The sequence below is a fragment of the Nipponia nippon genome, unplaced genomic scaffold (genome assembly GCF_047370975.1).
Source record: "Nipponia nippon isolate SJK-2023a ecotype South Korea unplaced genomic scaffold, ASM4737097v1 scaffold_11, whole genome shotgun sequence".
In the NCBI taxonomy this organism is placed as follows: Eukaryota; Metazoa; Chordata; class Aves; order Pelecaniformes; family Threskiornithidae; genus Nipponia; species Nipponia nippon.
Genome location: NW_028262302.1, coordinates 1445111 through 1472623, shown reverse-complemented (window position 1 = coordinate 1472623; position 27513 = coordinate 1445111). Strand labels below are relative to the sequence as shown.

Genomic DNA, 27513 nt, shown 5'->3' with positions numbered 1-27513 from the left:
AACAAATATAAAATTCAGCGCATGTTGATTGTTTTTCCAGCAGTTTTGCATGACTCGCATGTACACACACATACAAATAGAAAATCGTTGATGAAGTAAAGATTTTTACCTAGTCTTTGGTTTGATTAGAACTTAGAGTAGTAATCTGGGTGCTAAATGGGTATCCTCACTTAATATGTAAATCAGCAGTTGACACCAAATTCACATGAAGTGTTTTGTAGGATTAGAAACTTCCTTTTTATACTAAAACAGACTTATTTTATTTGAAATTTTCTTATTAAACTTAATGTTTTAGACTTTTGGAAGCACAGTGGCTGCAAATTAACAGCAAATGTTTTGAATTCTGGGGCAAAAATTAAGTAATTATTCAGGCGATTTTTATATTTATCTCTCAAAAATTGTGCCTTTAGGTTATTGCATACAGAAAGTTCTTGAAACCATACTTTTGTTTCAATTCTAATCTTTTCACACTCACCACACCGGTTAGTTTCTACTTTCTGGCTTGTGCAAGGTAAGCAGCTGTAAAACAGGGACAAGTAGTGTTATTCTAGGGTTATAAATTCCAAATTTGTTTTACTGGCATTATTTTGGCTTGTCTAGAAAGGGTTTCTCTTTCCTGCACTTCGTGCTTCGTTCATCTTTCAGGTTTTCCATCTGTAAATCTTAAAATGTCTTGAAGAGGAGCATAATTCTCAGCCATCAAAAATATCTACTTTGTTAAAAACTGGCATTTTAACGGTCTACATTGCTGATTAAATTGATTGTGACCATCATTTAAAATAAATCGTAATTATTCTATATGAGAAGTCCAGTTGCAAAGTTTAACTTCGCAACATTATTCTCAAAACTTTCCTTCCTATTCGCTTTCCTGCAGTTGCTGCAAATGGTATAAGGTTAAGTTTTGTACCATGAATGGTGTGACATGTTCGCCATCTATTATTATTTGACGTATATAGTCTTTTGACAATGTGTGCTCCACTATGAAAACTTAAAGGATTATTTTCTTCATCTAAAGTAATTTTGAAACCTGCTTATGTTCACAGAAGAGAATATTTAAGAGACAATTGTGTGTCACAGTGCTGTGAGGTCATGTAAGTCACTGTTTAGACTTTTGGATTTTAAGTTTAAATTCTCCTTTGGGAAACCCCAAGCTCATATAGATAGTCTCATAAGGTGGTTTGTGGGATTCTGCACTTGCGTCATGTTCGTGGTAGTAGTTTCTGATTAAAAATTGGCCTCTAAATCACTGCGCTAATTGAATGAGAGAACTCCACGCACAGTAAAAATATGCATTTAAGGGTGGACAGGTTTGTTTAAATTCTGTTTTTGATTCGTAGACTTTTTTCCTCAGCTTTTTTAACATTCTGAGACTGAAAATAGTGTCAAAGGCTGCCTTTATTCCTCCTTCTTATGTCTGATCATTAATGAACTTCATTCTGAATATTCATCTCTTACTTTGCTTCTCAGTGTATTGTCAGACTTTATTTTGTCAGAATTTATTTCGAGCAACATCAGACTTTATCTGCATGGCAGTATATATGTTATCATAAAGATCAAATAAACATTCATTGACTATCACCTCTTGCAGTACTTTGAGGACAGCATAATAGGGCAGACATTCTAACGGGTTCTTTTGTAGGATGTGCATCTGGTAACTACCATAACCTGCATTTAGACTGTTGTCTTCATAACAGGGTCTTCATAGCCCTGGCCCAGGTATGGTAACTTTCATTCCAAATGTAGAGATAAATAAGTAAACAGAAGTAGATTTGATTCTATTTTACTTCTGTAGTCTGCATTCATATGTTTTCTTTTGGGTGGAACACCTTTATTTAGGTCATCTTCTGTCAGCACATATGTTTTCATAATGTAATACTTACTCTTTTATCTTTTTTTTTCTGTCACAATAGTCACCATGTTATGTGGAAATACTACTTTCTTATGAAACGTTCTTTAAGGAAAAAAAAAATCCCATCAAACAAAAAGCCACCGCACACTTTAAATGCCTTTATAATATCAGCAGTAAAATAACCCAAAGCCTGTTTATTGAAGAGTTCTTATATTTAAAAAAATAATAAATCAACCACAACCTATTCTGGACTTCATTGTGATAAATAGATAAGGATTTAGGCTTGATTTCTACAAAACCAGGCTTACCTTTTACAATAATATGCTGAATTTAAGGCCAGTTTCTTGCCCAAGTTTGATAAGATCAGTTTTGGCAGGTAAATCAGGGGATGACTGTTTTTCAGATATAGTCTGTCACATTTTCAGAACATAATAGTGGAGATGATGCATATCTCATACTATCAGGTCAGAGTAATGTGTTCTCAGCAATTTTAAAAGTAGTTTTCACATCTTAAACTGTATGTGTTTAACATCACTGTTAAAATGAAGATCATTTTACTGGTTTTCCTTAGTTTCCTTGAAACACTTCTCATCTTTGACTTTCTTCCTCTTTTCCCTCAGTCTAATTGTTCTGTATTTATGAAAGAGTATCTGTCCCAATCACTTTACTAGCCTTGATTTCTGGGAGTACAGTGTAATAGTTGATAGGCATGAAAACAGATTTGGATTTTACCATCTTCATTAGCATTACCTGTTGATGCAGAAGGAACCCTGTGTTATATTCGGACTTGGGCTGTTACATCTTGGAGTTAATAGAAATCTGCTTATGGCTTCTCAGACTACAACTTTTCAGCACTGAATATTCAAATACCTTTTTCACTTTTGATCTCTGAAGGAGGATTCACTGAAATGGGATTGTAGGTGTTCTGCTTTTGTTCATAACAGGTTCATGTTTACTGATTTATTTGGGGTTTTTTTGGTCTAGTCTTTTCTTGAGAATAAAACACAGTCATCCAGTTTGTGCCTTGAACATAGCTGCTTGTGCAGAGACAGCACATTCTTATCCTTAAAGTATTTTATAAGTTACAAAGAGATTTTTTTAACAATTACATGAAGGTACACTTGCAGTTATTTGAAAGCAGAAATCTGCAGAGTCTTCTGGGTTGGTGGCACAGAACGTTGACATTTTTCAGCATGAAGTACAGAGAAGTGGTTGGGAACAGCAGCTGCTCTTTTGTAAACTTGAGAAAGAAGTTTCTCTCTGTATTGTATGATGGACTGAGGGCTGTTCTGAGGTTATGCCTGAAGGACAAGAAGTGACTAAACATACTGAAAAACATTAAAAGACAAGGCTGACAGTCCCCTAATCAGTGACATACTAAATGACTGGCTGGTTCAAGGTGGCAGAGCAGGGGGACTACTTCTAGTTACTTCTGAGTGTGCTCTGAGACAAACTTCCCATGCGCATATGTTTAGTATGAAAGCACCTCCAAAAAATGCTTTCAGTTTGGATGTGAATAAGTTTATAAGCTGTTTTTGGCATTTTCCATCCATATGTTGAGCAGTTCATGTATATCAATATGGAGAAGACAAATGGGTTTTCTTCTGGAGAGCAAAGGGTATATTAAAGCAGACAGTTCAGGGTACCAGTCATGACTTTTATCATGTCATTTATTGATTGCTCTATAATATCTTCAAGAATGTATCTGCTGCTGGTCACCGTGGGTGGCTGGCTGACAGCCAGCTGGAATAAAGACCAAAGCAAGCTGTGTGGTCTAGAGACCTGGTCATTTTAAGAATGACTTTTTTTGTGTGAAATCTCATCTGCTGACTGCAATTAAGTATTGTACCTTTGAAATGAAATCCTATCAGACTAGCGGCTATTAGAAAAAAAGTGTTGGTGCAGAAGAGACATTCCTCACTTATTATTTTACACTCACTTCATTAGCTGAGATGACAGGTTTCTAGACTCACTTCTACATGAGAGTGAAATGAAACTTAACCACTCAAGAAATCTGTTCTGTTGCATACGGGAGACTTTTGGAAGCCATTTTTATTCTCAAACAACTTCTGGGTAGCAGCCTTCCTAGATTTAATTGGAATATGAAGTGTTCCATAAAAGAAAGAAAGAAAAATGTCGGAAGCACAAACCCACTCCCCCACACCCCCCCAGAACCTAGGGTGTTCTATATTATTTGGTAAAATGAAAATGTTTTGCAGGTATTAATGAGAATAGTTATATAGCAACCCTCGTGGGGTATGGATGGTATACTTTTGCTATGATTTGACTTCCAGTAATGTTTTTCATTGTCATCCTTCTCTCCAGAGAATTCTCCATTATCTCCACAGAATTCAATTATTGATGGATGTTTATTTTTTAACACATCAATTTTAACCATTTTTTGTCACTGAGATCTAAAAATTGAAATGATCAGATGTTACTTGAAAGAGTATGATTTAGTGTTTAACAGTTTAAATGAACAGTTCTGTTTTTTGATAAGTCATTTGTAATTACAGTATTCACCTTTTACTTTTTTGAGAATGAAGGCTTTGTTTTAGTTTCAGTTTCCTTTTAATGAGTGGTACGTGTCACCTCAGAGTATAAGAAATTATTTCCTAATGCTTACTTTACTAAAAAATGGACACATTTGCAAATTATTTAAGTTCTAATATGTCCTTTTAAAGATTTTAAACACTTATATTTTAGCAAGTTTTAAAGCATAGTTTTTGAGGGCAGGGTGCTGGGTTTTTTATTTTAAATATTCTACAATATAGCTGCCTGAAGTCCCAGGAAGGACTCCTTTATCAGTTAAAAGCTGGTTATGTCTTGCATCATTGTGGATTGCTTTCTTTAAAGAGATTCTGCCACTGAAATTTCACTTTATGATTGAAGCTTGACTTTTTGACGTGCAAGCTGTAAGGTGGAAGCAGGAATGAATTTATTAATTTTAAAAAAAATTATACTATTCTTGTTTGCTAGTGTCTACATCATGAATTTAATGCACATATACTTCAGCATGCTTTGTTTCTGGAGGCATGCTTTTATAATAAGGGTAATATACCTCTGAAGTTTCATACAGTGGTGGAAGCGTTCTTGCTCTTGTGTTTAATAAACACTTTATACAATTCAAATACCATTCAAAAGCAGGGAAAGTTAATTGTTCGTTGCACCCCCATTATGAGTTGTCTGTACTTTTTCCCTCATTTTTAAGCTTATTTTTTATTTGCACTCTGTTTTTCAGTGTTAAATTGTTTAGTATAGTTAAAGTTGTGTAATATTATTAGCAAATGTTTAATTCATATGTATTTTGTTTAATAGTTAATGGTCTTTTAATATTTGGCTTGACTTCTCAGTAGGGCTGTAAGATGATTTTTTTTCTCTCCCACAGGAAATTGTAGAATAGATCTGCAGAACACAAAGGAGTTACATTTTGATTTAGTGAATTAAAACTGTTTGCATGTAGTTTTCAGATTTGATGTATTAACTCCTCCTTTTGATTTCCAAAAGATCAATTTTATTAATATACAAAGATGAAAGCAAAGCATTGTATTTATTTTAAGGAGGTCCCATCAGTAATTATTCTTGTTTAATTAGTTTAATGGCTTTTTAGACTTCAGTCAAGTCAAGCGGTAGCAATCAAATGAATCTTTGCTGCTGACGTTAATTTACAGGAGTCAACAGGACAAAACTTCACGACATGATAGCTGATCTGGGCGATGATGAGATACCCCACATCCCTTCAGGAATCATTAATCAATCTAGGTCACCCTCTTCTAGAATGACTGATCATGAAGGTGCAAGAGCAGAGGAAGGTACAAAAAATTCAGCTACTTATTATATTTCAGGAGATTTCTTTTTAGAAAGCACACGCTGTAATTTTCTGTCCCCTCTATAAAGCTCAATGCAATTGCAAATTGCCACATTATTATGTTATTTGCAATTCTTCCCAAATGGTTTTATGAGAATATGGCTTGAGTTTCTGTGGCTTCTTGTAACTCACGATTGTTTCATAAGTATTTTTAAACAACTTAATGTACAGCAGTGTGTTCTGAAACTATTCACTTATTAAATCCCTGTTTGCAGACTCCCCCGTTAGCAAAATAGGGTGTTATTGATTGAGGAGAAAAAAGGTGAGTATTAACATTTGATACAGTTTGCATTTTAAAGTGAAATTTAAAACTGCTTTTTTAAGTTACGAGACTCATTTGTCTCTTTTCCTCAAGTTTAATGTTCTCTTTTTTAAAATTCTCTTGGTCTATATACAGAAGTGTACAAAGACACTATTTATTTCTTTACAAAGTATTGGTCTCAATTTCAGGATTATCTTAGGCAATGGAAGTTAGTGGCAAACTATTATTTAAATAGTCCGAAATCTTGTATTCAGCTTTAAATTTTTGTTTTAAAGGAATGGTTTTCCTTGTATTAACTTTGAGATTAGAATACCGTCATGTAAATTCTGTCCTGTACTCAAAACATATTCATTCAAAATACTTAGCTGGATTCAGATTTGGCTCCTTTATGATGATCTTTGACCCATAAGCCCTGGCATGGTGTCAGCTATACCAGAAGTGGAAAGAATTTGTGTTGTTACCGATCCTGATAATCCGTTGGTTCTCCTGTTCTTCCTTCACTCCTGCCCCCACAAATGCCTGTCACCAGGCAAGCAGAAAAATAGAAGTTTTGCAGGGAGGTGGTTTTGTTGCTCTCCCAAACTGTCATTTTACAAAAGTGTTTGTCTTACCACCTTGTCTTTTACTGCCTTCCTTTTCATCTTTTTTTTTTTTTTTATTTACGACTTAAAGATGAACCAGTATCAAATTTAACTGTGGAATGCAATTGAAAAACGTACTGGTGAAGTTCCACTTGCTAAAACTTGTGGATGTACATTTAGGTCGTATTTAGGTTTAGTGTTTACATGCTTTAGGTTGCCTTGTTAAGGTATTAAGGGCATGTGACCCTACAGTTACAGTTTCCTCAGCCTGTCTTAGGCTATTTTTCTTAGGCCATACATGTTGTGTAAAGGAACACAGATGTTCATTGTTAAGGACGAGCCATACAGCTGTTGACTCTTTTAGAGACTTTACATCTAAAATAACATTGGATAAAACAATCTTGCTGAAGAAATAGATGCTAAATTTGAATTTGATAGGGACTGAGGTTTATTGCCTGGTTCCTGTAGCACAAATGCTGTGCTACACTTCAAATAAAGGTTGTCCACACTATTTTTGAATAAACTGTGCCTTCAGGACTATATTTTCATGCTATTTAACGTACTCATGTTTCCAGCTTATCAGTGTAGTTTGGGGTTTATTCGTTAAAAGTAGTAGTATGAATATCTCTACCATCATACGTTTTAATTCTGGTTTCTGCGTAACTTTTAAACTTGAATATTAGAGTGTAACTTTTGCGGTTTGATCAGAAATTCTATCCTGAATACTATGTGGCTTTTCAAGTTTTTGTCTGTACCGTATGGTGCAAAGCTGCAAGCAAACAAGCTTAGTGTTGTCTTTTGAATTCCTTCTAGGTCTGTCTTTTGTTAACAAGGCCAAAGACTTCATTATCATAAAATGCAGATTTTACTCAATTATTTATTCAACACTGTTTTAAAAGCTAAGTTTTTTGCAGACAACCTTAGGCTTTCTTGCTGGGACGCACTAGCCTATGCTGATGAATGTTACCAAGCCATAATGTTCTTGTGACTATATGTAAGGTTTGTGCTACACTCTGAAATGTTACAGTTCTGAGATAGTGGTTGATAATTTTGTTTTCGTATAGAGAACAAAGTGTTATTAAGCTCACTTTTTTTCTTTTTCTTTCTTGAGGGGAGAAGGGGGGGGTTCAGGGAGGAAAGTAAACTATGGTTCTAATTGGCTGGGAGTATATCTTTTATACCTCTAAAGGTGTGGTTTTTTGGTTTGTTAGGTTTTTTTTTTCAACTCTCAAGTGCCTGGTTAAATATAATGAGAAAATTGTTATGCTGTAATTACACTTATTAGTTTTGGCCAGAAGAAAGAGGGGTTTCCATTTCACTGTGTTGCATGACTTTCAGGAACAGAATCAACTGCAGCATCATTCTCCATCCAATGTATTGTACAGAGAATTATTATTTTCACATGTCCTTTTTCTTTTTTAATATCTATAGGTTGTGGGGGTGTCAATCTATAGATTGACAAAAAAATAGCATTAACAGCTAATTGCTCAGGCATTAACTGCTGCTTTTGGTGTACCATGTATTAACTTTCTGTAAAACAAGATTAAGATGTCCCTGTCCTATAGTAGACAACAGCAGCATATATGAACGTATAGATTCGACTAGACATTAAAGCAGTTTGTACAAATATTACTTCTTGATTTTGACTTAATTATGTATGATGTCAAGAACTTGAGGGTAAGAAGTGCTGGTTAGGATTGGCCAAGCAAATATTTAATACTTGCATTTTTTCACCTAGTTTCACCTACAAAGAAACTTGTACTCTCACTTACATTTTTACTTGGTATTTATTGATTGCAAACTCAGTTAAACATATATATTATGCTATGAGGATAATATTGTACTGTGTGTATTAGAAAAGTACTTGGATTTTTTTTTTAAGATGAAAAGCATTCAATGAGAAATTTATTTAAATTTATTATTTACATATATCTATTGATGCAATGTTTTTGATACTCAGAGTTGCGGGTCTTTATTTTTAGTAACTATAACATCACGCATCTTTCATTGTATTACTTTTCTGCCTTTTTTATAAAAACAGCTTGCAACCATTTTTTAAACTTCTTTGAATATCTTATTTTAATATGTGCAAATAAATTAAAATGTAGTTATACATATTGGCAACTTTAGTAGTGAGAAATATGCTTCTGAATTTTGGATAGCGTTAATTTTGAAGCTTTAAATAAAGGGATATTCACCTCTGCAAATAAAGCTTCATAAATTTATAATAGAGACTCCTAATGTGGTAGTGTTTTTCTGTGATAGTGCTTCATTTTTAGTATAAAAGCATATGGAAGTTGATCTGTTAAGGACAGATGACATTAATTTCACAAACAATTAGTATGACAAGTTCAGGGGCTTATTTAAACTTTGTGGGCCTGTCCTAAAGATCTAATAGGAGTCACAGTGTCACAATAAGGATGGAAAGTGTCCTCAAGTTTAAAATGAGCATATTGCCTCCTTTCCCCAGTGATCAGCAGCTCTGTTCTATAATGACTTGGGAGGTTTGACTTGTAAATGGATACTTGTATTTGGGAGGCTGGGACCTTGTCAAGACAGTAGAAGCGAGCCAGTTTTGGAAATTCCAAATGAAAGTATTGGAGTCTTTCTGCAGGAGAGAAAAAGAAAAGGAAAAAGCCCTTCCCCCCCCCCCCCCATGACAACACCAACAAAAAAAACCTAAAAACCCCTTCTGTTTCTTTTGTAGTTTTTATCTTTTTTTTTTTTCCCCCCCCACTCTTTTTTCTGTTAGAAAAGAACCGGGAAAAACTTGGTCTCTGAAGTAATTGAGGGGCTAATCGTTATTCATTTGAGGATTTCAAAATTTAGGTTCGCCCAGATAATTTTTTGTGATGTTGTTTTCTTTCTTGCTTCATAGAAAGTATTGTTTGTATCTCCTTTTATACTCAGCTCAGACACTTTCAGTAAGAAATCAATCCTTAGAAATTCTGATGTCATCTAATAAGCATGGATGACTGGATACCCCCTCACCCTCCTGAAAAAAGCCCGAACCCCAAAAACCAATAATAAGGGAAATAGCTGGGAACATGGAAAATAATTAAGTGTTTTCTAGGAATATGGCTTTTTCTGAAATATGAGTGGTTTGGAATAGACTGTCAAATTGAGAGTTTTAGTAAAATATTAACAGAAATGAAAAGCTTATTCATATAAGGGCATGGTAAGATATTTTGGGCTGTTAATGTAGCATTCTGATGAGTCAAGACCTTTGTGTGGATTGTGGATGTTTCAAAAATAGATGATTGTGCATAGTTAGAATACTGTTTGCTCTTTTTATGCAATTGTAGGAACAGCAGTCTTTATTCTTACATAGATGATATTCTTAGATACTCACATACAGTTGTGTTGCCTGTGCTAGTATTACATTTTTTTAATAGTGCAGTAGTTTTCAAGCATTAGAACTTGTTTTATTCTTGAGAAGTGATTTTTTGATCTAGCTGGGCTGGCTCCTCTTGCATAACCATAGCAACGATGCCAGATATCTATAACTTTACACCTGGTCTTAGTTGCTTTTCTCCAGCTGGAGTGGAACATAACTAGGTTACCATTCAGATAGTGGTGATACAGAATAATAAAGATGCATGTTCAAAAAAGGAATGTGTTGATTATTAATCCTCTTGTTTGGAACTATTTTTGTAAGACAAAAAAGAGGATATGGATGTTTTTCAGATCTGGAAACTTCATTTTCTCCGAGTTTCAAGGTTTTTCTGAAAGGATTAGAAACAAAGGGTGGTGTTAAAGTGAGACCATAACTCTCTCTGCCAAATCAGTGAAATCCAGAAGTCAAGCAAGTTTAATTTTTAAAGCTGTCAAATACAATTTAACATATTTTGCAATGTTTGCACTTAGCTAAAGTTCACGCATAGCTAAAGTTTAAGTACTCTACCTAACAAGTGTCCCAATTTTTGCACAGAAGGGAATACTGATAAGTAAAAGCAGATTCTAAAATATGCTAAAGTATTATGCTGTTTAAGCCTTTATTCCTTAATGCTAAATTGATATTTGTGGGTAGAAGGAGATAGACAGAATTGTTGAAGAGTATAAAGAATATGGGGGACTGTTTGAAACTTTATTTTTCAGATCTGAATTGAGAACAAATTGTTATATATAATTTGTATTCATTCTAAATAATAATTAACAGAAATGTTAAATTTTTATTTGGGGAAGGCACAGCTAGCTAAGATAAATATCAGTTGAGTGTATTTTAAATTAGAACCCAAAATCATGCTGAGAAAGTAAGAGAGGGGATCCATGAACAGATGTTTTCATTTTTTTAATCATCTGAAAAAAAATCAAAGTAGAAGAAAGATGTTTTGCAGGAGGCCTTTAGCCTGAGAGAATATTTACACATGCAAGTAGAGATATTTGACTAGTATAAAGCACAGAGACTTATTTGCAAATGGATAGAAGGCAGATAGCATGGTGTAGTGAATGAAATATTTAGCCGAGAATTTGGAGACCTAGGATGTATATTTGATATTGCAATGTAAAGTAATGTCAGTCAAGTCACTTGTCAGTAGTATCGAACACCTCTGTAAAGTAAGTTGAAATCAAATGACAAAGCATGATATAAGAATTGTTGATGTAATATATGTGTGTGTGTTTGCACATGTGTGCGTGTCGTCATGCTCTTTTTTTTTTTTTTTTTAGTTGGGGCAGTACGTAGTACACACAAGTTCAGTTTTAAACTCTGCTTTGCTTTTAAGTGATGAATAATGCAGTTTTTCATCAGTTTGAATTATTACATTGAGACTTAAAGAAACTGTTTTGTTCTTTGTAGCTGAGCCAATAACGTTTCCACCTGGAGGAGGCAAGTCATTTATTATGGGTTCTGATGATGTGTTGTTAAGTGTACTGGGCCTTGGAGACCTTGCAGACTTGACAGTAACAAATGATGCAGACTATAGTTATGATGTAAGTGCAATTTTATTTTACAATTCTTTATACAGTTTAATTTAATCAATGATAGTTGTGTCCCCTCTCCCCCACCCTGAACATTATAGATGCAGAGAACAGAGGTTTCATGAGCAAAAACTATTACTTGGGAGGAGGAGGGAGCACCTTGTGAATGGGCTAAGTAATTTGAGTAATCAAAATAAAGTGAGATGACTTGTTTGTTTTCTGCTTAAATAATTTAATTCAGATTTTGTCACTGGGGGAATGTGTTATGACATAAAATACAGATTGACATCTTAACATGAATTTGTTTGAACAAAAATGGCAATTATACAGTGATACGGAGTATTGAGAAGACATGGCATGCATTTTTTGCTCTCCCCTTTGGGTTTATGTAGTGTTAACAGCATAGAATATATATAGTAGTATATTTCAGATGTAAGCTTTTAGAGTGTATTTTTATTATAATCTGGAGTGTTCTGGCATTCCTATTCATTGTTACTACCAATAGCGTTATATGAATTTTTCATTGGCTGCTAACATTTGATGGCTGGTTAGGGAAGTATTCAGGTAAGTCTTATGTTTTGTATTGTATTTAAAGTGTCTTGTGGTTTTTGAGTTGTGGTGGGTTGTTTTTTGTTGTTGTTTTTATTATTATTGTTGGTAGGGTACCTCTCTGTGTGTTTCTGTAACTTTTCAAGTTAGATACATGGTTTTTGTACTGGAAACCACTACTAGGGATTTTATTAAAATCTTAGAATCTGCAAAATGAAGAAAGAAATTGTTTATAGCTTTTTACAGGGTTTGAAAATACTTGTGTGTGACTACGCACCTTTTTTTTTTTTTCATCATAGTAGTCTTTCATTATTTATAACGGGTAGGATTATTAATTGCTGTAATGAAGTAAGAGCTATATTTCTCCATTATTGCAGGGTGTTATGTTAGATAGTTCTATTTCCTGAATGACAAACAACGTTAATTATCCATCCTTCTGTTACTGGAGTGTATAAAAATAAATGAAAGGGCTTTTTTAAATATTTGGAGTACTTTCTAAATTTGTAATAGATTGTTCTGTTCACAGTAAAGATTAATCTTCAGGTTGTCTGTTTCATTTCAAATGACATAACACTTCTGGGAAATCAGATAACTTAATATCAGAGTTCAGCTTCAGCTGTTTGCATCTTAACTTTCTCAGGATTTTGCCTTCTGCCTAGCTAAATCTCTTGTGTAATTACATGTAAAATGTGTCTGACTTGAGGGTCATGTACCGCTGTTTAGAAGATTATCACTTTTTTTTTAAGTTTCAATGAAATCTGTGAACACGTGGACTTCAAAGAAAAGTTTTTCAAAAGCTTCACTTGTAAATGATTTAAGGCAGCTTAAATTTGAAACATCTAGAACTGGATGTTCCTAACTACTACTCCTAACTAGTAGTAAATTCCTCTGGGAATTATGAAGTCGAATAGTTTGGGGGTTTGTTTTACATAGTGCTCTATTTACTTGGTTCAATAACTTCTAAATGCTTCTCTCTGTATCTTCATCAAAGAATTAAGAAAAGTTTGGTTTAATGCTAGCTTGCATGAGGAAAAATATTTATTTTAAAGCAGTTCGGAATCTCAGATCAAGCTTCTGAACTTGTCAGTTGATTATTTTATTTTCTTTAAGTGTTATTCCCATTTTACTGACAGTAAGTGTGAGGCATCAAAAAACTCAATGGTATACTTTCAGCAGTGAGGCAGCTACAGTTGTGAGATTAGGTCACAAATTGTTTTTGCAGTTGCATTGCATTCTATGTCTGTCCTGTTCCTGAGTTCAGAACTTTGGAGTATCAAGGTCTGGTGGGTCACACTTGCCCTTCATTAAATTTATAAAGGTAATGTGACAACATGTGGCTCTTAAGGCACATGTTCATAACCATAGAATTTTCTGATTTTTTTTTTTTCCCTTTAAAAATGTAAAATATTTGTTAAGCACCTTTCTTTTCTCTGCCCACCAAAATCCCAAGTCGGCCTGTATGCTGGACAATTAATGCATGGGCTAATTGGTATGGTGACCCTTAGGGTTGGTCTGTAATATTGTATTTTGCATGGCTCCATTCTTGGCTATTTTTAATGTCATGGGAATGATTATCAGTCACAATTAACAGCATAAATTCCAGTATCTGTACAACTCCAGTAGTAGCAGAATACTCTATATCTCTATTATAGCTCCTTGTTAACTGTTGTTCTCCAATTAGCTCTCCATTGAGAATTACTATATACATAGAAGGAACAAGAAGTTCCTGGGCTGAAATGATAGCAGTCTGGAAGAAGAGTGAGAAGCAGCATCACTATTTCAGTACTTTTTCTTAGGCATTTTTGGATGTTTTTAGCTACTGTCAGAGACTGATGCTGAGCTAGAAGTATCTTAGATCAAAGTAATGCAATCATTAATATGTTCTGATGCCACGGTGGCAAATATATGCCATACTTCTTTCTATGATAAAGAGATTGCAAGAATGTCTTTGATGTAAAAGAAGGAATTTGTGACGTCTCCTTCAAGAGCTCTAGTAGTGTGGGGAAGTTGGTCTGTAGAGGATGGCCTGTGAGAGACTTTCAGAAGCAACTTTCAGATCGGTTTTGAGGAAAATGTCGTGATTGGCTGCAACGTTGCAACTTTGCAATTTATTATTCTCTTTTGTGAAGTACAGCTTCTTCATAAAACTGTGTAGCCATTTTGCTTATTCCAAGAAGGAGGAGATTTACAGGTGAGCCAAGACAAACTCAGGAAGCATTACAATGAATAATACAATTGACACCAACTGATAACTGTTTCAGGAGAATCTGTGGTACTTGTGACAGTCCTGACAATACAGTTTTTATTGTGCAAAGAGCGATGCAGAATAGAACTTGGAGTTGCCTTTGCTCTTGGGAAACTTGAAGCAGAGAACAGAGGTGATAAATATGCAAGTATGAACTACTGCGTGAGCTAATAAGGAATTTGCAGCAGAAGGCAGTACCTCACAAATTTGTTGAAGGTTTGAAAGTGTCGGTGATCCTGTAGATGATCTTATTGCTTCAGGGTAGTTGGATTTTCAAAATTTTCTCGTTGAGACCCTTCATTAGAGGCACTTTAATTACAGCTTGGTTTGGGAGGTGTGTGGGGAGAGCATTTCATGCTTTAATATCTGTCTGATACAGGAGACAAAAGATAGAAGTTTTTGCTTTCTTACTGGATCATTCATCAAATAGGAATGAGAAGTGATTGACCATAATTGTCACTTGGTTTCCCTGCTTCCTCTCCAGTCCTCCTTTCCTAGTGCTCTTAGCATATCTGCTGTCTTTTAAAGCATATCTGAAAAATGCATGGTGGCTTCTGACTTCATGTGTCAGAAAAGATAAACTTGAAGTATCAAATAACACAGATGGAAAGGATTTTTTGGTATTTTTATTTAAGAAGGGAATCTTTTGTCCTGTCATGGATCTGAAGAGACTGAAATTCAGATGCTATTAGTTATCCATCACAATGTTCCTTCAGGTTAAAAATTTCTTGATAGTTCTTAATTTCTGAAGTTGTTTCCACATAACTGTGGATCTGCAGTGCAGTAAGACCACGTCTTACCTTGTACCTGTAATGCAGTACTTGTAGGACATCTTAACCTCATGCCCCTATGAGCTTATCTGAAGCCACCTCCTCTTCACATTTTACTTCTTTTCCATTATACCTCTCGCCCATTTTATAACTCACATTTATTGTTTGTGATCAGCAAATCCCTTTTCCAAGTCCTTGACTGTGTTTTTCTGAGGTGTATTTTTTTTGGAAATAGACTAGTGGTTAGCTCTTTTTTTCTTCGAGGTTGCAAGGATCTCTTTTTAAAGCTGTGTCAGTTGTTCTCTTGCTCTTGTAGTAAGGATGTCAGGATTCATTGGAAGCATGGACGGGGGAAAAGAAGTAAACAAAAAAAACAGCTTATATATAACTAGATTTCTAGGAAGTTGTATGTAGAATCATAGAATGCTTTGGAATGGAAGGGACCTTTAAAAGTGTCTTCTAAAAGAACCAAAATGTTCAAGTCTGTTTTAAGAAATTAGGGCTTTAAAACTATACTTAAGATAGGAAATGTACCTAGGTTTCCATTGTAAATTCTGTGCCTTGCATTTTAGCAGATTCCTGTGAACTGTTGAGAACGAAATTACCATTGCAACAGTCATTTTAACAAAAAAGATTTAATGAATTCTTTTCCCTTTTTTTGAAAAATAAGGACCACTGTATTCAGTCCTGGCTTTCCTGAATGACTCTTCACAACTGTAATAGAAATGTGTGGTGTGGATGCACATCGCACCCAAAGATCAAGGTCTTCTGTCTGATGTGGGACGTAACAACATGTGCTGAAATTAACCATTGCTATTTCAAATGTTTGGCTTTAATTTCTCTAAGCCCTAGATCACCACAGGTGCATGAGGCAACATGAGTTAGCCAGATGGATGAATACATTACATAATGAGGATTAAAAATACCAAGGGACTCTGCTAGAAAAATACAGGTTTTTTTTCTTCTTTTTTTTTTTTTTTTCCCCTTCTCTTATCCACTTTAGATTCAGGGAGGTGAATAAATATACAGTTTGGGCTGAAATCGATCAAGTTTAATGCAGAACTCCAGAATTCCACTCTGTTCCCTGAAACAAAAGATTATTTTTTTTATGAAGCTTGTATATAATATGCAGTGTAGTGCTAAATAAATCTCAATGAAAATACTGTGGCATTCAGTCTACTGTGAAGTAGGAAGATTGGAAACAAAATGCTTTGTTATGCAATGTATTTGTTGGATGGTATAAAAAAAAATCCAGGTTACATATCTGGTATAATAAGATTCTGTTGTTTGATCTGAATTCGGCATACTTTGCACTTAGGCCAGAAATTTGCATTAATATAAGGGAAGAGCAAATGTCTGTACATCTGTAACTCAGAAGAGTAAGTTTTATTGTCTGAGCCTTTCTATTTATTTTTATTAGATAGAATCAAATTTAGTTTGAGTGAGTAGTGGTAATTCAGTCCAGGATATAGATTTGGTCCAAAAATACTTATTACAGTGTATGTTACATTATGATCTGATTTTTATTTTCAGTCCTGACAGATATAAGGTACTAAGATTTTATTAGCTGTGGGAGATTTTAATCTCTTAATAGTGTTGCTGAAAGTATCTTGGGATACTGAGAGATTCTGGCCTACAGTTGAGAAACATGCTTTAACAATTACATGGTGAATAGTGTGTAAGGCAGAGGGCAAGATGAGTTTCCATTCATTCTTAGTTTGCTAATTTTGGTCATCTAACTAAAGTCAGTTTTCTAAACTCCCTTTATGATGACTTGAGAGGAAGAGAGAAGTACCTGCACATGTATTTCTCCTTATGATGGAGGCTTAGGACAGGTGGGATGTAGTTTTTTAAGGGTCTACTCTCTACGTAATATAAATTGTATTCAAAGCTCTAAATTAGTCTCTTGCAATCAGTAGAAGAGTTTGAGGTTTTCTGGTAACTTTTCTGAGTTACCTGTAATTAATATTAAGCAGCTGTAATTTTTGTATTTCAGCCTAACAGTCTATAGGTTAACAGTATGAATTGGATATTCACAATATGTAAACGTAAAGTTTGTATATGTTGCTTCACAAAGTAACTAAATTATTGTCTCATGAATATACTTAAAACTCATTAGAGACTTTAAAAATGTTTATATGTAATGTTATGTTTAAAATCATGACAAGTGTTTATTGAAATTTGAATTACCTATTTCTGTGTACATACCTTCAGGTGTAGAAGTATTCAAGAATTATGTATGTTTCCCGTCATTCTCAGTCAATTACTCCTCTGAGGAGGATCACTCACTAGGGACCTGAAGCTCATATTTATTGCATTTAAGTGATAAATGAGCTTTTTACAGTCGTAATCTCTTCCTTGGGTGCAGAGAACATGATAAGCAATAAAGCCTTTATCTTTCTTCAGGGAAGAAGAATTAAAGTATCATTGCACGAAAGGATTAAAACCAGTTTTTGAAAGTCAAGGCATCTTGTCTCTGTATTCAGCATTGTACTCCATTCCACTCTGGGACAAAAGAAACTATTACAATAGAAAAACTTGCAGACTACGTTGCGTGCCAGAGAGGGAGTTATAGATGTATATAAACGGATCAATAGATAAATGCAACTTAAGATTGAACATATATTAGGTGAACCAAAAATAGTGTGTTTTCCTAAAATAGGGGGAGATATGTTATACATATTTTTTAAACCCAAGATAAAATTACTCCTTTCCTTTTCTCTTTTTAAGCTGCCAGCTAATAAAGATGCCTTCAGAAAGACATGGAACCCTAAGTATACGCTACGCAGTCATTTTGATGGAGTGCGGGCATTAGCTTTTCATCCTGTAGAGCCTGTGCTGGTTACAGCCTCTGAGGACCATACTCTAAAACTTTGGAATTTGCAGAAAACGGTTCCTGCCAAAAAGCAAGTATATGGGTTTTATAAAACATCAATTGTGTTTTAAATGCCTTTGAAATTGATTAAACTCTTGAATGTTTTTAGAGTTTTTCAGTAGAGATTTCATGTAGCATAATAACTCTTCCTTTCTCTTTCAGGAGTGCCTCTTTAGATGTAGAACCCATCTATACATTTAGGGCCCACATGTAAGTGTTTGACATAATTAATGCTTGATAAATGTATTGTCGTTATCTCATGGATCCATAAGACACTTCAGTTTAAAAGCCACAAATGTATTCTATTTTTACATTGTATAGACAAGGTCCATTATACTTTGTAAAAAGAGGTAAATACTGAGTCCCTGTCACGAATTGCACAGTCCATGATAAAACAAGAAGAAAAGGAAGTGGCAAATGTGGTTAGTTGCAATGGAAAGGAGAGATTGTAGAAGACGATAATGAAATCATCTGAGTGATGCCCATGTCTTGGACTGTGGATTTTATGTATAATCTGTGAAGAAGGTAAATAAGGTAGAATTTATTAGTCTTACCTAGGATCTTCAGATACAGGTCTGAAAAACTAAAAGTACAGATGCAATCACCAGGACCAAAAAAAACCCCAACCCTATTTAATGCAGATTCAATGAGTGAAAAATCAGGAGATGAAGCAAGTGACTAGGAGGGTTCTAAATTTTTTTAGGGGCTTGAACAAGAATAAGAGATAAAATTTCATTGCCAGAATAGGCCAAAGTAGTAGATAGGGCATGGGTATTAATCCATACATATGCCTCTGAGGTCTGGGGGAACTTGAAACTCAGTGAGATGAATCAAAAAGTTGATTAATACCTGAGTAAACTTCTGTTACCTATAGTCAGTTCCCTTGCAGTGTCAGCCCAGGCTTCTTCCTTTCCCATTTCAAGTTTGCCTGCTTTGTGTGCAGATGGTGGTTCATTACACACTGTAACAAATATTCTCATTTCTGATTGCGGTCCAACCCAAGATCTCGGGAAAGCAGATTGCACAAACTAGTCTGAAACAAGGAAGGATCTTTGTTGTGGCAAATGGTCACAGTAAGCTAACCCGAATTAAACAACATTAGTAAAACTTGCAAGTTGAGCTGGGACTTGTAAAACTCCTAGTGATTTTTCAGCTCACATTAACTGCTTTATTACTGCCTGAGGTTCAGTTGCTAATTTCGAATTCTGCTTCCTTCCAATAAGAAGGCAAGACAAAAATGTGCAGTCCGTTGCCAGTCACAGTAGTTTGAGTGTATTTTGCTTATATAACTAAAGATCCCGTCTCCGACCTAGTTAGCAGGTAAGCTTCACAAGAGCTCGTTGATAAGCATGGAAGTGGATAACCCTTCCTGTGCTGGCCTTGGGGGAAAAAAAAAAAAAAACAAACAACAACAAAAAAGGATATTTGTAGTTTGTATTAGGAGAACTACACATACTATTGTCATCCTTCTCCTTCCCTTATGTCTTATTTTTGCACTTACTAGCTAAAGTGTAAAACACTCTTCCCTAGGGCTGGGTGACTAATGTGTCCTCATGTTTAAATACAAGTGTTCTTTTGAGTGATAGAGGGTCTCTGACCAATGGAATTCTCCTTCAGAGCTCTGTTTAAATTTGGGCTATTATTTGGGCTTTTGTTACTGAATACCAAAAGGTAAGGTTTGGGGAAGTTCTGATACAGAACTGATCCCTACTTTCAATGAGACTGATAACAAAGTAATTTTACTATTTTTCCCCTCAGGCAGGCTTTGCGCAACATTCCCTTTCAGCCCAGCTTCGTTCTTCACTTTGCTAAATACGTAGGTGAATTCAACCAATAGTCTTCCTTTTCACCATCTTCAAATATGTAGTTCTAGTTTGCTCATTTGCACTTAAACAACCAGTGAAGTCCTTATATCCTGAGCATGGCCCGTCAAATGAGCTAGACATCTAATTTTGGGGATATGTTTTTACAATACAGTTAAACCTGACTTAGTAGTGTGTCCAAAGGAGTAGACCTGCTGCCTCCTTTGGGCTACAGCTTGTGCTTGTCTGATATCACAGCAAACAGTTAAACCAGTAAAAGTCTAACCTTGGCCAAAAAGCACTCTTTCTGGGATCATTTTTCTGAACCAGTTTACTGGGGCATAGGTTACTGTCAGTTCCTAAAACAGGATAAGAAAATAGTTGAGAGGGGGGCTACAGCCACCTCTTTCAGCACAGCTAGCTATTAGATTGGCATAGATGCACTGTAAAAACTCACCGTTTGTAGGTTTAGTTACTGTTGCTTCTGAGAAATAAGATGATGTTCTTTGAATTGCTTGAATTTGGATAGTTTTAGTTAATTTGTTACAAATCGTTTAATACAGGTTGGTATCACTCGTTGAGATTAAAAAAGGTTTTAACAGAATTGTGTCTTTGGAGCTTGAATTTTTTTTAACTACTTAATCCATTCCAGTTGTGGTTTTTTTTTTTTTTTTTTTGAAAATAGGTAGCTAATTTTCACTTCTGTCCTGTAGGCAGTATCAATAAACTTCTTTTTCTCTGTCTCCCAATAGTGGACCTGTATTGTCATTGGCAATTAGTTCCAATGGAGAACAGTGTTTCAGTGGTGGTATTGATGCAACCATCCAGTGGTGGAACATGCCTAGCCCTAACGTGGATCCATATGATACCTATGGTAAGTACTGTTTAAAAGATAAACAGCTCATGACCATTGTCTTCAACATTAATTTTCTGCTTGATGCTAATCTGTTTTCTAGAGCTTTCGTGAAATGTAACTGCCATTTATCAACTAAATTGTGTGTTTTCAACTTTTTGAGTGGGGTAAACATTAGTTATTTATTCCCACTTGCTTTGGTGACATACTTTGTATAGAACTGTAATACGAAGACTGGCAATTTCTGAGAAAAGAAGAAAAATTTAATCGTAACTCTTATTTTTTTTTTAAGTATGCTTACTACTTTGAACCAAAATCCCAAATTTTTGAATGATTTTTTATTTCTTCTGATAAGAAATTCTCAGAAAACTAGGATAAGTGTACTCAAATTCTAAAAGTTCCATGTTTCTGATTTGCATCTCAGTTCACATAACTGATGTCTCTAAAATTAAAGAGCTGGTAACTGCTTGGAAAATTGCGCATCACTCTCCTGCCATTGATGGTGATCAGCATGTTGTGTTTAGTGTAATTCTAAGGGTGCAGTTCCATGGTTGACTGAAGTTTGAATGGGACACAGGCAAGATTTCTTCCTCTCTCCCTTGTGTCAGTATGATGAGTGAGCTAATACAACACTCAGGCTGCATAATCTGTGACAGTGAGATGGGGAGGCTTAGGAAGCAGTGTTGTCTTGCACTGATTTAGGAAGACCACTACACCTTGTCCCTTAAAACCAATATATAGCTCAAATTGTGCCTTTCTGCTAAAAATTTACTCAGTATAGTCTAATTACTAAAAATGGTCTGATTTGTTCATGCAGGTAGGATTGTTGGTATAATTTTCATGCGCCTCAGACAGAACTCTCTCTACTCAACTGACGAAGTTATTTTTAAAAGAGAGCGCTCTAATAGCATGTTTTTCCTCCCTAAAGCTTGTTAGCAGGGGTTTGGGTTGTAAGACCAACTTGTTTTTAATTTCCTGCAAAACTAAATTTTAGTGATTTATCTGGCTTTATTCCTTTCCATTTATCTTTTTCTGTCACTTCTCTACTCAAAGCCTGGTAGATTAAAAACCCAACCCCTCTATAAAAGACAACTATAAAGTATCAGGGAGAGGAAAATAAGAATGTGTTTACCTGTTCCACAACAGAAATAATCTCATTTTATTAGGGTGCCTGAGAGTTTTAGAGCATGCCCCTGTGTCAGAGTATGCAGAGTAAAAACAGCATGAGGCATCAGCATTTAAGTGGAAAGCCAATTTTGATAGGTGTTTTTGCACCTTGTACAGAGGAAGGGCTGTGACCAAGCATTTTTAAGATGATGAATTTGGAGGGAAGAAACAAGTGCCTCAGTGAGAAGGTGGTAACAAGCGTGTATCATTCTGGAAAAAAGGACATAGTTTTGGGGTTTTGGTGGCTGGTTGGTTTGCTTTGGTGGGGCTTTTTGTTTGTTTGTTTGTTTTGGTGTTTGTTTTGGGTTTTTTTGAGAAAGCTGGCAGTGGTTGTGCAAAATGACCTCCTGCGTCATGTTCTAGCTGTTGCTTAAACAGGAAGGACTGGGGGGGATATAGGACAGTTTTATGTGGCATTTAATTTATATTGAAGTACAAGAAATACTTACTTAATGTTTCTTCACTGAAAAGGTTTCATTTCTGAACTTCTTTTTTTTTCCAGAGCCAAACGTTCTAGCTGGCACATTAATTGCTCATACAGATGCAGTCTGGGGTCTTGCTTACAGTGGTGTAAAGAATCACTTACTATCTTGTTCAGCAGATGGCACTATTAGATTATGGAACCCACCAGAAAAAATGCCCTGTATTTGCACTTACAATGGAGAGAAAGGTAAGTTTTTGCAGTGGTTTTGAAAATCTGTTATGAGGCAGCTGATAATGCGTCCAGGCTCGTTATATCCATTTATCAAAACTAAGTAATGGGACTAAAGGGAAAAAGTTCTTTTAATTAAGTAATCCTGGTTCTGTAGCATTAGTCTAAAGAAGGGAGTGAATTTCTTCTTTAAAGTATGAGAATAAAACAAACTAAATGTTTAAACTGTCAAGAATTTTAAGTGTTTCATTCTTTCTAAAGACAATTGTTTCTCTTTCTAGAGCATGGAATACCTACATCAGTTGACTTTATAGGTTGTGACCCTGCTCATATGGTGGCATCTTTCAACACTGGCAGCACAGTCATCTATGATTTAGAAACATCCCAGTCAGTGGTCATGCTTTCATCACAAATAGAATCTGGTAAGTAAAGCTCTTCTGTATTAAATATCCATCTTGGATGAGGTCCCTTTATCCAAGTTTTATTATATGGTGAATTAAATGAAAAAGTTTTGCACCCCTCCTGCATCATGCAATTTGAAAGTTGGTTAGATGCTTAAAGATGCCTGGAACAGACACAATGGAAAAGATTGTGGATTAGCAGGATTTGAAAGCAGTTAGAGATAGTGAAAGCAACAGTTTTGGTTCTCTAAGCTAAGGTTTCTTAAGATTCAGTTGTCTGAATTGCATATTAAAACACAGTTTTCATTATAGCCTTGATATGGAGGATATTAATATAAGTAAATAAGTGAATTAAGCAGAATATTAGTTCAGTGTAGAAGTCTGCAGGGGTTGTGATTAAACACTCTCTCCTGTGGAACTTCTAATATTGGAAATACTGTTTCTCCAAATAAGGTGCTAGATGTAGCTCTTTAAGAATTGTATGGATCTGATGAAACTCTAGATAGAGTAGCCTTCTTTTCTTGAACCTATGAAGGTGTTCCCTAAGGAAACCCTCCAGTTTCTGGTCACTCCTTCCTTTGAAATGAGATCTAAAAGAATCATGCAAGGGGAGAATTTGCTTCTCCCCTCTAAGTAGTCCACTTTACTTAGTAAGTACAGTATTATGTAGCTTATATAAAGACTTTAACAAAGGTTACAAAACTGTGTAAAAGCTGTATTCTAGGTAGCTTGTGCAAAAACTGGCATTGACAGTGAGAAAGAACATCACAAATTGGACAAATACCTTTTCTAGTTTGAAGAGAGAATCTTAAATGGAATCAACAAAAATTAAGCACAGAAATTAAGGGAACAAGCCTTAAAACACTGGCATATCAAGATAAGAAAATGTTTTTTAAAGAGTATTCTAAAAGCTTCTAAAGAGATTCTAAACCATTCATTGTTTCTTGAAGTTGAAATAAGACATAAATATATCTGACAGAATCTGATAGGTTGACTTCAGTTATTCGGACTCTATATATTCTTTGATGTGGAGGTATAAGAGGTGTCTGCTAAACATATAGATACCAGAGTTTGTTTCTACTTGGCTAGTGCTGCCCTGCAGTACTTGCTTGGTCTGTTTGCTAGCTCGCTCAAGAATTTTTCATGTGTATAAACCACTTGTACAGCTTTACCCTTACAGTACCTTGGCTAGAGTATACCCGGCTTAGCCCCATCCTGTAAAGCAGGAAGTTATTTATTTCTTAGGAGATTCATTGATGCTTTGCCTAAAATGTTATTTGTATAATATTAGTTAATGTAGTAAGCTAAAGTGTAATGCTGAAGTATTCTCATTTTAACTTTTTAATCCTTTCTTTAAGGCGGGTGAATTTTTTTTATTTTATTTTCAGGTGTACAATCAAATAATCATATTAACAAGGTAGTAAGTCATCCCACACTTCCTGTAACTATTACAGCACATGAAGATAGACACATCAAATTTTTTGACAACAAAACGGGTAAGGACAAAGAGAACCTAACTTGTATGTATGAATATGTTTAAGGTAAATCTGGATGGACATACCTTCATGATTTCCATGCTTTTAACTCCAAACATATATCAGTTATGTTTTTCAACTCTCAGTAGTAAAGAACATTGCTTAGTACCTATTAGGGCGGGAAATAACCCTAAAGTCATGGTAGTAATGGAATCCTGTGTTATACTTAAGCTGCTAATCAAGTTTATAAAACAGAAAAGGATCTGGGAAAAAGAAGGGAAAGAAGGGTTATAGGGAAAAACTGCACAGTCTGTCATGACAAAAAGGTTGGAATAATTGTAAGAACAAACATAAATTTCCTATTCATCAAATTATCAGTCACTTCCTGCATGTTATCCTACCAAAATTGGAAGAAAAAAAAATTCAGCGTAAGCTGAGTCATGGTATGACTCAGTGAGTCTCTTCTTACAAAGCTTCGTCAACACGTTGTTCTACTAGGGCAGGTGTTAGGACATTTAAGGGACTAAAAATTGAGGTTCTCATCCAGTCATTTTAGGATTGGTCTTCATTGTCATTGCTACCAGTAAAGGTGCCAGGTGGATAAAAAGAGTGCTTATAATGGGAATGCCTTTTTGAGAGTTGTGTGTCACTTACCCTTATGCTTATACAAGAGTCTGCAGTTGAAACTTAAAAATTTCTAATACAATTATATCATTCAGATATTATTGGAATCTAAATAATCATGTTACACTATATTGCATTTAATGGGAATGTTATTTTTAAAAGAAACAATACTTCACAGGAAATTCACTGTTTATTTTGCTTCTAGGTAAAATGATCCATTCTATGGTTGCTCACTTGGATGCTGTCACAAGTCTAGCTGTAGATCCTAATGGAATCTATTTAATGTCTGGAAGTAAGGGTTTTTTCATTTTCTGTATGCTCTATAAATTTTGCATTTGTGATGCACTTAAGTATGTGACAAATCTAACTTTGTCTTTTTTTTTCTTTTTTTTTTTTCCCCCTGAACAGGCCATGATTGTTCCATTAGGTTATGGAATTTGGACAGCAAAACATGTGTGCAAGAAATAACAGCTCATAGGAAAAAGCTGGATGAATCAATTTATGATGTAGCATTTCATCCGTCAAAAGCATATATTGCCAGTGCAGGAGCTGATGCCCTTGCCAAAGTATTTGTGTGACATAGCAGAACAAACCTGCCTCATAACAGCAGGTCTGTTTGGACAAAAAAGAGGGAATGCGTCACTGCCATCAATGATAAGGTTACCAATAAGACACTACATCTGATCTGCCTGGGTGAAGGCTCTTATGTGGGGCAGGTATAGGTTGGTGAAAAGTCACCACATCTTGAACAATGTCAGGCTCATTCATTTAACTGTAATTACTGTATTTGGGGGTGGGTGGGGAGAAATACAAAAAAGAAAACCAGTATTTGTAGCCTTGACTGGATATGAACTGAGCGTATGTCTGTTCTTTAGGTGTCTTTAAGCAAACGTGGAGTCTGATCTTACAAAAGACTTTTATTTTGGACTCTGTGTGCTGCCTTAGGGTTAGGAATGTGGTGCTCTTGTGGGGGGAAGTGAGCTCCAAGAGTAGCTTTCTTTTCATCTCTTAGTAATCTTCTGTTTATCAGTTGAATGCCACAGATTCCCCTTTTAAACTTTTATTTTGCTTTAAAGAAAAGGAAATTTAACTTAAAATATTTTAGCATTAGTTGCACAAAATGTTTGGATAAAATTCTAGTTTTTATAAGTCTTTTTATATATTTAGCCTGTCACAACAGTGCTCAAGATTGTATTGATAATGTTTTTCTGCATTATAGAACCCTAAAACACAGAGATCTCACTGACCCGCTGCCGTGTAACCACACTCTTCCCTTCTTTTGCCTAATACAGCTCAGCTAAGTCCTTGCATAAGGATGCTAATTCATCATCATCGCATAACTGTCTTCATAAATAAAGGACTGTAAAATGTGTTCAAATGAAACACAGAGGGGTTAACACTCCCAAATGAACTCTTAAAAAAAAAAAAAAAAATTAATCTTGGCATCCTATCACTATGTGATATTTTGTACATCTTACTGTATTTACGAGTTTATTTATCAAGGATTACCCATCTTGCTAATGGCCTATTGTTATTTATTTCACTTTTTGTTGGTCTTTATATCCTTTTATGTAGTGTGTTAAAGGGCCCTGTATATCTATTATGGCACTCTTTGAACGTTCTAAAATAGATGAGAAAATGGGACATTTGATAATTCTAAAGTTGCAAACTAAGAATTTCTTTTTCCTCTGATTGAGTACCTGGAGTGGAGTTGATTCCAAAAACCAATCTTGTTTCAGAACTTTTGGAGTGAAAAATATTTTTATTTGCGTTTCAAATAGAATACAAAAGTAGTTGATTCAAGATTCATAAATCTGCTGTGTTTTGACTAGTTATTCCCTGCTTTTATTTTATTTTCAGATGTGCTTCAGTTTATGGTGTAACTAAAGATTTTTGTTTGTGTAATGCATGATTAATACAATAAAGTATTTTTTCTAGTCTTCCACAAAACTTTTCTGATCAGTTTGCGAGTTTTGATGAGTTTTGTAAGGTTTCTGTTTTACAAACTATGAATCAGCAAATTTTTAAGATTGTACCACATAGCAAAAGTACAGCTGTTGAAAAATAATGTATATAAAATGCATATAATAAATATTAAATGGTGTACCTGTATGTTACTGTTGGCTACATTATTTTGTGTTGCACAGTTTGAAAGTGTCATTCTACAAATTACTAAATTAGGTCTAAATTTTAGCAAAATGACCATTTGTTTATTATGCTTATAAGCTGCTTTGCTTCTGGAAAATTGTAATAGTTGTCTGGATGTCAACCAACTGTTCAGTTTCAAGCAGCAGTACCCACATATAAGAACATGTTTCCACAATATTTTTAAAGATTTTTACAAGAACAAATTCAAAATTGCTGTTGTATTCTTAGAACCTTTATAATAATTACACCGTTTTTCACTATGTCTTTATATGAAATGATTCTCAAATGATTTAGGAGCCAGAAAGATACTCTGTTTTTATTTCAAACTGCCACTGAATCGTGTTGAATTAAAACAAAAATTTAAAAATACCATTTTTAAATGCTTAAAATTTGCCCGTATGTCAAATGTTACCTGTTAACCTTTGTCCATTTCTTTACAAATCCTCCAATAAAGATGATGCAGAGAAGGGCA

General features: G+C 34.9%; 1 protein-coding gene across 5 annotated transcripts in view; it reads left to right on the top strand.

Moving 5' to 3' along the window:
* Nucleotides 1-27005, top strand: part of STRN3 (striatin 3) — a 65113-nt gene extending 38108 nt beyond the window's left edge. For 3 of the 5 annotated variants that reach the window (XM_087747119.1, XM_087747120.1, XM_087747118.1), the window contains 10 exons: nucleotides 5521-5661; nucleotides 11359-11492; nucleotides 17775-17950; nucleotides 18082-18129; nucleotides 20474-20595; nucleotides 22244-22411; nucleotides 22675-22815; nucleotides 24183-24290; nucleotides 25099-25185; nucleotides 25302-27005. In XM_087747119.1, the coding sequence (XP_087603245.1) occupies nucleotides 5521-5661; nucleotides 11359-11492; nucleotides 17775-17950; nucleotides 18082-18129; nucleotides 20474-20595; nucleotides 22244-22411; nucleotides 22675-22815; nucleotides 24183-24290; nucleotides 25099-25185; nucleotides 25302-25471 (1295 nt within the window). In that variant the 3' untranslated portion in view covers nucleotides 25472-27005. The remainder of the gene's footprint in view (nucleotides 1-5520; nucleotides 5662-11358; nucleotides 11493-17774; nucleotides 17951-18081; nucleotides 18130-20473; nucleotides 20596-22243; nucleotides 22412-22674; nucleotides 22816-24182; nucleotides 24291-25098; nucleotides 25186-25301) is intronic. The other 2 variants (XM_087747122.1, XM_087747121.1) reach the window with 1 other exon arrangement.
* The last annotated feature ends 508 nt before the right edge of the window (nucleotides 27006-27513 follow it).